Source organism: Eleginops maclovinus, chromosome 20 (genome assembly GCF_036324505.1).
Source record: "Eleginops maclovinus isolate JMC-PN-2008 ecotype Puerto Natales chromosome 20, JC_Emac_rtc_rv5, whole genome shotgun sequence".
NCBI classification, from domain to species: domain Eukaryota; kingdom Metazoa; phylum Chordata; class Actinopteri; order Perciformes; family Eleginopidae; genus Eleginops; species Eleginops maclovinus.
Window position 1 is genome coordinate 16,307,976 of NC_086368.1, and position 13,771 is coordinate 16,321,746.

General features: G+C 38.3%; 2 protein-coding genes across 6 annotated transcripts in view; one reads left to right on the top strand and one right to left on the bottom strand.

The window, feature by feature from the left end:
• LOC134883253 (uncharacterized) lies at positions 1–6,126 on the top strand. Of its 2 annotated transcripts, none has more exons than XM_063911545.1 (10): positions 1–558; positions 996–1,022; positions 1,268–1,564; positions 1,821–2,117; positions 2,374–2,655; positions 2,818–3,114; positions 3,477–3,536; positions 4,765–4,860; positions 5,658–5,695; positions 5,806–6,126. In XM_063911545.1, exons 1-10 carry the CDS (start codon positions 525–527, stop codon positions 5,893–5,895), a joined length of 1,518 nt encoding a protein of 505 aa, XP_063767615.1. In that variant the 5' UTR covers positions 1–524; the 3' UTR covers positions 5,896–6,126. The 2 variants fall into 2 exon arrangements, with proteins under 2 accessions (XP_063767615.1, XP_063767614.1); XM_063911544.1 differs by having other exon boundaries at positions 2–558; positions 4,762–4,860.
• A 267-nt stretch (positions 6,127–6,393) lies between these two features.
• LOC134883600 (voltage-dependent calcium channel subunit alpha-2/delta-3-like) overlaps positions 6,394–13,771 on the bottom strand; it is a 32,316-nt gene continuing 24,938 nt past the window's right edge. Inside the window, exons 26-39 of one of the 4 annotated variants that reach the window (XM_063912055.1) lie at positions 13,364–13,459; positions 13,137–13,258; positions 12,459–12,536; positions 12,302–12,363; positions 12,166–12,210; positions 12,015–12,077; positions 11,570–11,640; positions 11,384–11,459; positions 11,175–11,215; positions 10,619–10,674; positions 10,417–10,534; positions 10,166–10,279; positions 9,882–9,963; positions 6,394–7,203 (exon numbers count right to left, since the gene is read on the bottom strand). In XM_063912055.1, coding sequence (XP_063768125.1) covers positions 7,111–7,203; positions 9,882–9,963; positions 10,166–10,279; positions 10,417–10,534; positions 10,619–10,674; positions 11,175–11,215; positions 11,384–11,459; positions 11,570–11,640; positions 12,015–12,077; positions 12,166–12,210; positions 12,302–12,363; positions 12,459–12,536; positions 13,137–13,258; positions 13,364–13,459 — 1,117 coding nt within the window. In that variant the 3' untranslated portion in view covers positions 6,394–7,110. Of the gene's footprint in view, positions 7,204–9,881; positions 9,964–10,165; positions 10,280–10,416; positions 10,535–10,618; positions 10,675–11,174; positions 11,216–11,383; positions 11,460–11,569; positions 11,710–12,014; positions 12,078–12,165; positions 12,211–12,301; positions 12,364–12,458; positions 12,537–13,136; positions 13,259–13,363; positions 13,460–13,771 lie in introns of those variants that run through there. The other 3 variants (XR_010168295.1, XR_010168296.1, XR_010168297.1) reach the window with 3 other exon arrangements.

Genomic DNA, 13,771 nt, shown 5'->3' on the forward strand with positions numbered 1-13,771 from the left:
ACCAAAGTGCATTACACAAAAGGAATTGGTGTTGGGATACAATCAAGGCGAAAATCAATAACACACGTTCGTGAGAAAACTCTTTTTCTAACATGACTTAAATAAGAATTACACCAACGACACATTTTACTATGGTCTGAAAAACATATTTACTTTGACAACCCGTCAGTGAAGACTTGCATATACTTTATAAAGTGTTTTATACATACACACACACACACACACACACACACACACACACACACACACACACACACACACACACACACACACACACACACACACACACACACACACACACAATTTATCAACCAAACAACACGTACTCGTCTTTTTTAAGCATTGAGTCTCTGTGTGGTCAATCCCAAAAATAAAACCGTAAAGATAATTTAAACAGGATGTGAAGTGTGTGTCTGTGGCCTGTATGATAATGTCATTCCCTTCTACAGCTACCTGTGGCTTTCCTCAGAGTTTTGTTAAATTATGCTTGAGTTTGTCACACAGTCAAACTCACAAGCTTCATCATGGCTGGACGCCTGCTGTTTGTCATCCTCGTGTGTAAGTTAAACCTCTTATTGATTTATTCATTATTAATGTAGGCTATTACAAACTTATGCAGGCAAGCAAATTTTGTTTTTTACAAATGCTAACCCACAGGTCAATTTAAAAAATATTTTCAGAGAGTGTTTTATGAACATGTAGTTCAGTGCATTTCATACTCATGGAGTGTCCATGTGTTCAGAGACCTGGTGAAGGCTTAGTGAGCAAACAGGTCGTACAGTTAGAAAGCTTCTGAAATGGATTAATATTTACTCTTATTTTTATAAGTGTAATATGTAATGTGTTGTTGTTGCCTACGTTTCCATGTGCTGATTGTGACTCCATTGGGGAGGCAAAACACGTTCAACTGTTACGTTTTTTTCCCGTTGAAGTCATTCATTTGTTAACTTTACGTCTCTTGAACTTGCTAACTTGCAAATTCTATTTTTCGACAGATTTCTTTCAATTGTATGAAGCACAAGGTCAGTCTCTAATCGATTGTCTTTATTGTCCAGGTTTTATTATTGTTGGATATTTAACTTATCTTACAAACTATTTAATTGTAAAGTATATCGTTTTTAGCATTTCCTACATTAAATCATTTTTCACCATTAACAATACTTTCATATCAATTGAATTATTCAGTATTTGAAAGCATTGGGTTTCATTCTCATAAAGAAAAATTTTAGTGATATATATATATTTTTTTTCCCCGCACAATTTCCAGCTCTTCTTCCACCAACACTGACAGTATATCCACCGATGATCAGGGAGACAGACTCAGTCACTCTGCACTGTCAGACTCCACCGTCTGTTTCTGTGTCTCAGTGTAATTTCTACACTTTAAGTGGACACACTGTCAGAGTTTTCTCTTGTCTGAAGACACTGAGAGGAACTGAGCTGCTGGAGATGTCACAACAGAGATCACCTGCTGAGGTTCAAGTGAAATGTTATTACGCTGTAACGTTTGAAGGGTCAAATTCTCCATCTCCACACAGTGACACGTCCTCCATCACCATATGCGGTGACTGACTGCTTTACTTCCATTCAAAGTTATAAATATATTTATTTTTAGAGAAAAGTCTGACAGATATAAATCTCCTGAGAGTTATGTATCCTCCATCATCATTCATAGTCCACCCTGTTAAATTTCACTATGAGCACAACACTTGTTTAGGTTTTCAATAGGCATTCGCTGCCATTATATATCAATTAAAACAGTAATGGTTTTAAACAAATAACATAACTTTATTTTTTTTCACATATCCTTATATTTCCAGCTCTTCCTCCACCAACACTGACAATGAATCCACCGGTGATCACAGAGACAGACTCAGTCACTCTGCACTGTCAGACTCCACCATCTGTTTCTGTGTCTCATTGTTATTTCTTCACTTTAAGTGGACACACTGTCAAAGTTTTCTCTTGTCTGAAGACACTGAGAGGAACTGAGCTGCTGGAGATGTCCCAACAGAGATCACCTGCTGAGGTTCAAGTGAAATGTTATTACGCTGTAACGTTTGAAGGGTCAAATTCTCCATCTCCACACAGTGACACGTCCTCCATCACCATACGCGGTGACTGACTGCTTTACTCCTATTCAAAGTTATAAATATATTTATTTTTTGAGAAAAGTCTGACAGATATAAATCTCCTGAGAGTTATGTATCCTCCATCATCATTCATAGTCCACCCTGTTAAATTTCACTATGAGCACAACACTTGTTTAGGTTTTCAATAGGCATTCGCTGCCATTATATATCAATTAAAACAGTAATGGTTTTAAACAAATAACATAACTTTATTTTTTTTCACATATCCTTATATTTCCAGATCTTCTTCCACCAACACTGACAGTGAATCCACCGGTGATCACAGAGACAGACTCAGTCACTCTGCACTGTCAGACTCCACCGTCTGTTTCTGTGACTCAGTGTTATTTCTACACTTTAAGTGGAGGAAGTATCAGAGTCTTCTCTTGTCTGAAGACACTGACAGGAACTGAGCTGCTGCTGATGTCACAGCAGAGATCACCTGCTGAGGTTCAAGTGAAATGTTATTATCGTGACATGACTAAATCTCCTGAGAGTGATGTATCCTCCATCATCATTCAAAGTGAGTCAACACTGTTAACATTGACTTAAGTATAGGAGCACAACACTTTTAATGTTTTTTTTTATAAGAATGCTCTGCCATTATATATAAATTAATATCAGCAATGTTTTCAAACAAATTACATATTCAGCTTTGTAACCAAACATATATTTATATTTCCAGCTCTTCTCCCACCAACATTGACAGTGAATCCACCGGTGATTACAGAGACAGACTCAGTCACTCTGCACTGTCAGACTCCACCGTCTGTTTCTGTGACTCACTGTTATTTCTACACTTTAAGTGGACACATTGTCAGTGTCTTTTCTTGTCTGAAGACACTGACAGGAACTGAGCTGCTGGAGATGTCACAGCAGAGTTCACCTGCTGAGGTTCAAGTGAAATGTTATTACTCTATAAAATATGGAGGGTCAAATTCTCCATCTCCACACTGTGACACGTCCTCCATCACCATACACAGTGAGTGACTGCTTTACTCCCATCCACAGCTATACATATATTTATTTTTAGAGAAAAGTGATTTTATTGCAGGTGTTAATTTCTGTTAGGAAATTCAAATCCAATCAAATAAAGAAATACTGATTCGACAACCCCGTATTAACACTAAAGTGCCACCAGTGTACAATCATATGGGTGATACGTTTTTTGATGTCAGTACTTTTTTTAACGTATACACATATGCGTTCCCTATTTGGATTGGGGTCAGCAATAGACATATATGCAAATCATACAATATAAGCCATTCCCACAGCTTACATCAATATTTGTTTTTTTGTGAAAGCTGAAATGCTTCATTTAAAATCTATCTTCTCTTTTTATAGATATTGTGGAAAACGAGTCAAGCACGACCCAGTCGATTGCACCATCAGAGGGTACCACAGGTAGGACATTTTATTTATTATTTAGACACACAATCGAACTTTTCTCTTGTGTTGCTTTTCATCAATCTACATTTTTGGGGGTTTGAGAGGTGTGCTTTTTCTTGAATATAAAGGAACTATGGCACCTTTCTTTTGGTGCTCAAAGTGCCAGAAAATACATTTGAAAATTTAAACTCAAAATGATCTACCGACCTCGTCAACAGTTTCATGTAGGAAGCTTTCTATTTTTACCGAGAAATACCTGTCACTCGAAGATTATGAATTTTTAATGTTCGGGGAAACTGTCCCTTTAGGTCAGCAGTCCAGAACATTTTAAAATATAATTATCAATTAGTTTGACATTTTGATCTGTTCTTTGTGTTTTCATTTGAGAGGTCTGACTGTTATTAGTCCTTATCCTTTCCCCCCTGTAACACCTGCAAAACAGACATCAGGTAACAAATGTCCACATATTGATTGTGACATATGTCATTTACAATGTAGGCGTTTGAGTGCATCCAGTATATGAAATATACTTTTGTTGTTTCACAAGGTTGAACTGTTGTAATGTCACATAATACTGGTAGTTCCTCCTCTTCCTCCCAATGAAACCAATGAAAGCAGCATCAGGTGAAATAACTTTTCCATTATTAATACTGACTCATCAAACATTCTGATATATCTTAATCATACTAAGAAGATCCCTCTGGCAAAGGAAAAACAGGAAGGGATTCTTCATATTTCATAGAAATACAAACCTGATATAATGTGGATTTTCAAAAATATTTGTGGGCAGTGTGCACTCATAATATTCAAGTGATATTGTGCCTGCTGCTTTAGAGGAACCTTCTCACATATTCCAAAATGTTAATAAAAAAACATGTCACTATGTATGGCGGCTCAATTCCCATTTAAATTTGAGTTGCCAAGAGGCTAAGTTTGGCTTCATGCTGTGACACATTTTCAATGAGAAAGTCCATACTGAAGTTTGAAACGGTTGAACATATTTAATAAACAAATCGAACAAATAATAACTTACCACCCTAACAGTCAACAGAACTAACTAACTTCATAACTGACATACTATTCTTGATTCTTAAATTTTTTGAAACTGTAATTCAGGTTTCCAATGTCATTCTTTTAATTCATCATGTCTGTGATGAATCGTTGTATTTATGCACAGAACATGATAATGTTGGGAGAAGCATATGTTGGACTGACACTTGTATTGCTTCTTGTTTCAAAGCAGACATATGGAAGTTCGTAGCAGCTGTGGCTGGATGTGGAGTTACTGTGGGCATCATCCTGCTGGTTTCTGCAATTATGTGTCCCCACCGAAGACCTGGTATGAATGTGTCAATGTTTTTGTCTTAAAAGATCAGAATCGGTTTTTAATCACTTCATCTAAAAACAAAAAAATTGTTCAGTTGGAAAGACTTGAACAATTACTGAGAAGACATAAACCATTTGGATTGGGTCTGAAAAGTCATTTGCAGTTAAAACAAATATTTAAAGCAGCTTCACATTTGTTCAGTTCAACAGTTTACGTAGCTCACATCTACTAAAATAACTATTGGTGCGAGCAAGACCTGCATCTTAACTGATGGTTAACCACGCGAGTGGGTTACCACCACTGCACTGAGAAAAAATAAACTCTTCTCCTCTTCACACTGTTTTTCACATACAAAGTATTGTTTGAGATGGTACATAAATTCTTCTCTCAAAAGAAAAATAACCCTGGAAGTGTAATGCTATCCAAGAAACACGTAATCATGACAAGTTGTAGTTGTGACCATTAGATTACATTTCATTTGGCTGACGCTTTTTTCTGAAGCGACTTAGAGAAACAAACTCTGAACAACAAGGAAAGTGTAGATATATTCACTTCAAGCAAGTCACACCATTGTTAGTGCTGGGGAATTTGTTACCAGGCCTACGCTAACTCTATAGCCTACATGTTGCTAGAATTGAATTGCAAAGATGCAATCGAAACACATGTGTTTTCAGTTTGTGATGGGAGTTATGCAGTTTCTTCTGTCCTGATGTCAATGGGGTGCTCATTCCACCATGTGACCATCACATTGTGTACCTTTTATTTTCAGACCTTGCAATAAAAAAGGCATGTGTGTGTATTTTTCTCAGTGGCAGTTCCTGATGAGGTGGAGACCAAAGTTGAATATGTAAGCTTGGCACGAGACAAAAATAAACAACTGCAGCATATATAGTGTTGTATATATATATACACAAAAGACATATGTACAAACTATATTTGTTTTCTTTCTTTTCCCAGTCCGAGACGTACCATATGTACATAATCCCTGAGGAGCCGGCTGATCCAGACTTGAGCTGTAAAATATACAGCACGGTGCAGCTACACTGAAACGTTTATACTGAACAGCAAGAGGAAGCAGGCAGTCTAAAAAAAACTGTTAAAAGAAAAGCAAACCATGTGTCCAAAGTAAATTTTATAATCCAGTATAATGTAAGACGAGTTAAATGTTTGTATTTTCTGTTTAATGTTTTGTATGCAGTTTTACATCTATGAACAAAAGTTTTAAAAATGGGGAAAACCTCAAATATATTTCTATTCTACGGGATGTAATTTGTAAAATAATTCTGTGACTTTGAACTATAAATGTATTTTATGATTATATTGCTTTGAATTTCTTTCTTTTTTGTCTGTCCCTTAAGCATCATTGTTTTATATCAGTTTACACACACACACACACACACACACACACACACACACACACACACACACACACACACACACACACACACACACACACACACACACACACACACACACACACACACACACACACACACACACACACACACACACACACACACACAAAAAACACAAGGGGTAAGTAAAGGAAGGAAAATATTTCTTTGTATTTATTCATCATCTCTCTCAAACATGAGGTTAAGTGTTTGTAGTCACCTTCACAAATTATGGCTGTTGTATCAATGTAACATTCTGTGATCTTCTTCATGCAACTTTAGCTCGTCTGAAATGTCTTCTGCTTTAAAACAAGGAGAAACTGGTAGAATAAAGCAAGTTCTAAAATAAAACATTTTAAATAAATAAAAATATGATGGCTCTGTCAGCTGTGTTCAGCAATTTACTGCCAAAATATAAAGACCACTCTTCACATATGACAAAAGTGCATTTTACATTCCACATACTCTTACATTATACTTCTTTTTTTCCTTCAAACCGAAGAATCAAACATATTAAATGTCTTACTATCATACTTTTCAAAAATGTTCTTTTTTTTTTATATACTTAAACTTCAGCACACATCGTGACACTATGGAAAACTGTCGTGGCGTGATCTGCAATGCTCTGAGCAAAGTCACCTAGCACTTTCTTATCCTCATTTTCTGTTGCTGCGCCACATCGCTTATGTTTCCTGCTTTAATGGATGTGAGCCTTAGTGCTACGGATAAAGATTTGTTTTCTTGGTGGAGCGCTGCCTGTTGCACAGGTATGAGCAAATTCATTTCTGATTGGCCATGTTCTCTATGTGTTTATAAGCATCTTCTTGTTGAGTTAGTCCATACTGAAGTCCGGTCATGCTGCTAAAGGTCACCTGCTAAAGGTCGATGCTATCAGAGGGAGCAGAGCTGCAGCTAGAGGGCTGGAGAGGCGCGATGCTGAACCACACTCCATGGCATTTTCCTGCAGAAGACACTCTTTTGTAATACATATGTTCAGGGTATGTTATTGAATATTTTCAGGGTTGATATGCTTTGTGTTGGCAGAAAGGAGTGGCTGCTTATAGATGTAACCTGAAGTTATTGAAACGAGTCATCTTATTTCCATAGTAGAGGTTGTAAAATAAGACAACAGTTGAACCACATTGAGAGGTAAAACTGAAAGGATACACCTGGTCAATAGTCCCTCATTGTACAGGAAAACATTACGCTGGTTTTAAACAGCTACAGTTTAAGCAGTGAGTTGGTTTGTGGACTGACAGTTTGGTGATACAGTGGGGCAAAAAAGTATTTAGTCAGCCACCAATTGTGCAAGTTCTCCCATTTAAAAAGATGAGAGAGGCCTGTAATTTTTATCATAGGTATACCTCAACTATGAGAGACAGAATGAGAAAAGAAATCCAGGAAATCACATTGTAGGATTTTTAATGAATTCATTGGTAAATTCCTCGGTAAAATAAGTATTTGGTCACCTACAAACAAGCAAGATTTCTGGCTCTCACAGACCTGTAACTTCTTCTTTAAGAGGCTCCTCTGTCCTCCACTCGTTACCTGTATTAATGGCACCTTTTTGAACTCGTTATCAGTATAAAAGACACCTGTCCACAACCTCAAACAGTCATACTCCAAACTCCACTATGGCCAAGAACAAAGAGCTGTCAAAGGAGACCAGAGACAAAATTGTAGACCTGCACCAGGCTGGGAAAACTGAATCTGCAATAGGTAAGCAGCTTGGTGTGAAGAAATCAACTGTGGGAGCAATTATTAGAAAATGGAAGACATATAAGACCACTGCTAATCTCCCTCGATCTGGGGCTCCACGCAAGATCTCACCCCGTGGGGTCAAAATGATCACAAGAACGTGAGCAAAAATCCCACAACCACACGGGGGGACCTAGTGAATGACCTGCAGAGAGCTGGGACCAAAGTAACAGAGGCTACCATCAGTAACACACTATGCCCGCCAGGGACTTAAATCCTGCAGTTCCAGACGTGTCCCCCTGCTTAAGCCAGTACATGTCCAGGCCCGTCTGAAGTTTGCTAGAGGGCATTTGGATGATCCAGAAGAGGATTGGGAGAATGTCATATGGTCAGATGAAACCAAAATCGAACTTTTTGGTAAAAACTCAAGTCGTCGTGTTTGGAGGAGAAAGAATGCAGAGTTGCATCCAAAGAACACCATACCTACTGTGAAGCATGGGGGTGGAAACATCATGCTTTGGGGCTGCTTTTCTGCAAAGGGACCAGGACGACTGATCCGTGTAAAGGAAAGAATGAATGGGGCCATGTATCGTGAGATTTTGAGTGAAAACCTCCTTCCATCAGCAAGGGCACTGAAGATGAAGCGTGGCTGGGTCTTTCAGCATGACAATGATCCCAAACACACCGCCAGGGCAACGAAGGAGTGGCTTCGTAAGAAGCATTTCAAGGTCCTGGAGTGGCCTAGCCAGTCTCCAGATCTCAACCCCATAGAAAATCTTTGGAGGGAGTTGAAAGTCTGTGTTGCCCAGCGACAGCCCCAAAACATCACTGCTTTAGAGGAGATCTGCATGGAGGAATGGGCCAAAATACCAGCAACAGTGTGTGAAAACCTTGTGAAGACTTACAGAAAACGTTTGACCTCTGTCATTGCCACCAAAGGGTATATAACAAAGTATTGAGATGAACTTTTGTTATTGACCAAATACTTATTTTCCACAATCATTTGAAAATAAATTCTTTAAAAATCCTACAATGTGATTTTCTGGATTTTTTTTCTCATTCTGTCTCTCATAGTTGAGGTATACCTATGATAAAAATTACAGGCCTCTCTCATCTTTTTAAATGGGAGAACTTGCACAATTGGTGGCTGACTAAATACTTTTTTGCCCCACTGTAAGTATATCATCAAGGTTTATCTAAAATCTGTATCAACCATAATTTAACATGGAGCACCAAATTATAACCAATAAGAATAATGGGCAAAAAAATATATAAACAATAAGTTGTTAAGGCTGAAATGATCCTGTTATGGTCAAATCCTGCCTAACTTATTTGTTCTCCATTTCACGGAGTTTCTAAATGTCTTACAGTGATAATACACATTAATGGTTTACTTGTTTCACTATGGATTCCTGCCTTATAGATCAATCTGTAACAGTTATTTGAGCCTGACTCATTGTTTATTGGTTGATTACAGTGAAATAGAATTTGTCTTTGACATTAATGTAGCTATACATCACTTATGTTTCATTTTTTCACTCTCTAGACATAAACTGTAACATATATGACAATATATGACTGAATTGTGCCCTTATTCGAAAGATAAATGGGCTCCAGTCTTATCGTCTGTACTTTAAATATGAAGCTACAGTGACTAGTTTGCTGAGTTTAGGTAAAAGATTTGAAGCAGATAGCTTGGCTCTCTTCATTGTTCCAATCTGCCTATAACACCTCTAAATGTTTTCTATTTCTTGGCCATGAGCAGTGACTTCCTAAAGCTTTGCCGTAAACATTAAGTCGCAATCAACCGGTAAAAAGTTCAGGAAGTAAAGAAATACTCCGGTACATAAATCAGACTGTTCCTCCAGTCCCCCATCATCAACTTATAACTGTGTAACTGCACATGTAGACACACATTTGCATGTAGATGGACACACATACCTCAGGGTGGAAAGGATGACAGGATTCAGGCTTCTTCCTGTCCTTCTGAAACTTCAGTCTGTCACATTTTAGTGACTCGTTGTGTTCAAAGGAGTCAAGGGTGTAAAAACATTTACAGGACATGTTCAATGATTCACCAACATAAATACCATCCATTGAGTCAGATGCAAGTCAAACATAAGCCCTATAGAAGAAAATTATACATATTTCAGAGTCAGTAATATGATCTACTACTTGCATCTGCTTCCACATATGAAACATGCTTGTTTCCTGTAGAAAGGATATACATGATCTCGATGGGATCCATGGTTACTGGAGGAGAACTGCTGCAGTCACACTTGTTGTCCACAACCACCATGAAGAGGTTGCTGCTGGGAATCTGCTGTATGACGAAAGATCTGCAGTACAAATAGATTATAAGAATTACACAGTATATGATAAGAGTAGACTGAACATCGACTGTTTAGTTTGAATCGATATGGTTAGGAAAGGCAGCGATTATGTCAGGATTTCACAAGTTGGCCTGAAGCAGTACCTGACACAGTCCTCACAGTCAATGTTGCCTGTTGTTTCTTTGATGGTCCGTTCGGAGACAAAGGCAGGGTATTCTGTATCACACGGCACCATGTGTGTTTTACCTCGAGGCCTTTGAGCTGAATGTGTGACAAAGCAATTTCAGCTATGGAAAAGCCCCAGAGAAGCGGAATAACGCTCACGCCTGAAATAATCGAAGTTACCTTTCACGGAGAGATCCACATTCCACCAGCTGTACAGGTTAAACTCTAGAAGAAAACTAGAGAAGAACATAAAGATCACATTATAACAAATGTTCCAGAGACAGCAATTAAATATTAAACTATATCAGTTGCACTTATTGTGAGTCGCTTTGGATAAAAGCGTCAGCCATATACAATGTGATGTGATTGAATGTATAGTTAAGGATAAAAATGATTAATAGTTAACTGGTTTCTTTCTTAAAGGGTAAAGCGTTCTTAATAAATAAAATAATTAAATGTACAACTATAACTATTAAGCACAATATATATATAGTATCATAAAAGTAATAGAAGTTCATATAATATCATTTTATGTGTAAATGCCTATATATATAACTGATGAAACTAATTATACATTTTATACACAACTTTTTTCATCCACTAACCTAATTACCTCTCCATCCTACAAATAAAACCCCTATAAAAGATGACCACATTGTTTAGGCTTCATCATATCATGTCATTTATGGGACCATGTAATGTGCACTTCCTTCAAATAATGTTGTATGTTGCTTACATGACAAGTTCAGTCAGGAGCCACTTAACAACAGTGAAGGGCTGAAACAGACAAGAATTTAGTGTTAGAATCTGAAACGAAATGAGCTGAGATATGACACAGATTTGAACTCAGGTGTAGATGTACCGTAGTGAAGCAGATACATAGATAATGGTACAATTATTGTTTTACATGTCTCTATCTTTATATCAGCTGCTGTTCTGACTTACGTCTGATAGAGAGCGTGCACTGTCGCTGCTCCCAGCGTACTCTCTGCAGAGCGCCTGGTAATCATACAGCGTGATCCTGTAACACAAACAGAGCAGCAGAGGATGTAAAGTTAAATATGACATTTATGTTTAATGCTTTAATGTATCAGTTTACTGCTCAGAGAAATTTGATAATGTGTCTCAGACCTTTTGAAGGACCCCATCTGGAGAAGTTTGTTCATAACAGCACCCTCTACCTCTCCGAAGAAGAGCCCTGTCTGAGAGAGAAGTTGTGTCAAAGCACACAGGCACACCGATTGAAGATTTTCCAACCATGTTTTTCAGTGCTGCTGCCACGAGTAAAAAAAGAGACTTCAATTTTCTTTCTCTAACTTGCATCCTATATCCCTTTAGAGGTCACCTTTTATGAAAATTCCACTTTTTCATGCTATGTATCCATAAATATGTGTCCCCTCTGTGTTAAGAGATTCTGTAAATTGAGCTTGTCAGATGTTAGCCAAGGGTTACTCTACACATTCAAGACCTATTGAGAAACATTTAAAGGCAACTGGAAAAGGTAAATTGGAGAGTGTTAAGGTGTTTCCCTTTTTCCACTTTTGTTCATAGATGTAATCCTACATGCACACAGTACCTGAGAGGGCTCCTCTGTGACGAGTATGAAGGCATTGTTGTCAATGAGATAGCAGTTTATGTCCTATCAGACAAGAGAATATAAGATTTATGTTAACAAAACAACCTGAAAGAAAATAATTCAAAAGTCAGAGTTGTGTGACTTTACTTACCGGGTTATCACAGCTAATGCCACATTTTCCATCCAGAGCGGTACACTGATCACAAAACATAAGTATTTAAACTTCACACCTGATCTCAGAGCTCTTTACGTTGTAAGACAAGCTGCAGTGGCTGTTGTTTAGTTACCTGTCTGCAGGCCGTCCAGAACTTCCTCTGGAAGAACTCAAGCTTCATCTGGATCCCTACAGCTGAGCACAAGACCAAACATGTAAGAGAACAAAAGTAGATACAAAAGTAACATGAATAAAATAATCATATGAAAACTGGTTGTGAGGTTTGTTACCGGCAACGATTGGAGACTTTCTGTCGTCGAGGAGCTGGATTGCAGTGCTGGCCAAAACCACACTTTTGTTTTCTAACGCTAGAGAGGAAGAGAAGAGGATAAAGTTGATCAGATTACACTCTCTGCTCACCAGATGGCGCTGTTTACCCAGAAGCCCCAGTTGGTTGAAGAAACCGCAGTACAAGTCCATTACATAACAGTTATGTCCAGCCAGAGCATTTTATTCTACAGCCAGATGCCTCCAATAATTTTAAATGGCCGCTGTAATAGCAAGAGTTCAGGTAACGAGAGGATGCAGTCATCATTAACAGAGTAAAGGTGGTAAATGTCCAGAGGAGTGAAGCTGAATCCTCCATCCTCTGGCTCTCAGACAGAACGTGGGCCACATTAACTGAATTAAAGCTGTGAGGGAAGTGAGCTGTGCCGCACATCCTGTCAGGGGAAACCAGTAAAAACCACAATCCATAACAAAAAGAGGGACATAGAGAAAGACTGATTAAGTTGTTAAAATGCTGAATAGCCAGGGAAACCACACGAAATTCAAAAGAGTAATTTATATAATGCACTACATAATTGAAGTTGAGCTGCAATAGCCAGTGTGGTTTTGTGTGGGCTCAGGGGACTTTCATTTTGTACTGTACGCTTGAATCCCTTAACCTCTGGCTTTGTTCTTCGTACCTGTGCTGAAGGGGATGGAGTAGACAAACGTCCCGGGGACCTGCTCTGCAGCTCGCTTGTACCACAGTGGGAAGTGATCAGCATTAAACACACCCTCCTTGTCCTCCGCCGTCAGGAAGTCTCTGAGGAAGCACACAGAGCCGAAGTGAGGCGACGAGGAAAGGATTGGATTCATCAAGCACAATCACAGAGTAATGATTAAAGACGTGTTGAGCAGCGGGACTCACTGATTGGAGAGCTGATCGGCCGGGACAAACAGGTTGGTCCTCGACAGGCCGGTGCGCGTACCCAGGAAGGCAATCTCCACTCCTTTGTCTGAGTTCCTGTTGGTGTAATGTAAGGTGGTAAAAAGAGTGCTTTAATTCCCAACTGATGGTATAAACGCAATATTACAATGCCATGTGATTAAGGTTTGCTAAATGTATTAATGCAACATGACTCAGATCTGCTGCTCATTTATCTGAAAGGCTGCTTTTTCAAATATAAATTCAAGTAATACATATGTTTAAATAAAATAATCACAAGTTGCAAAGCATTATTAAACACATACCCATCATCTATGCATTTTGAGATAATCAACAACACATCAACACGTTAAATCAGGATTTGGAGTTACAAGTTCACATTTCTTAAGT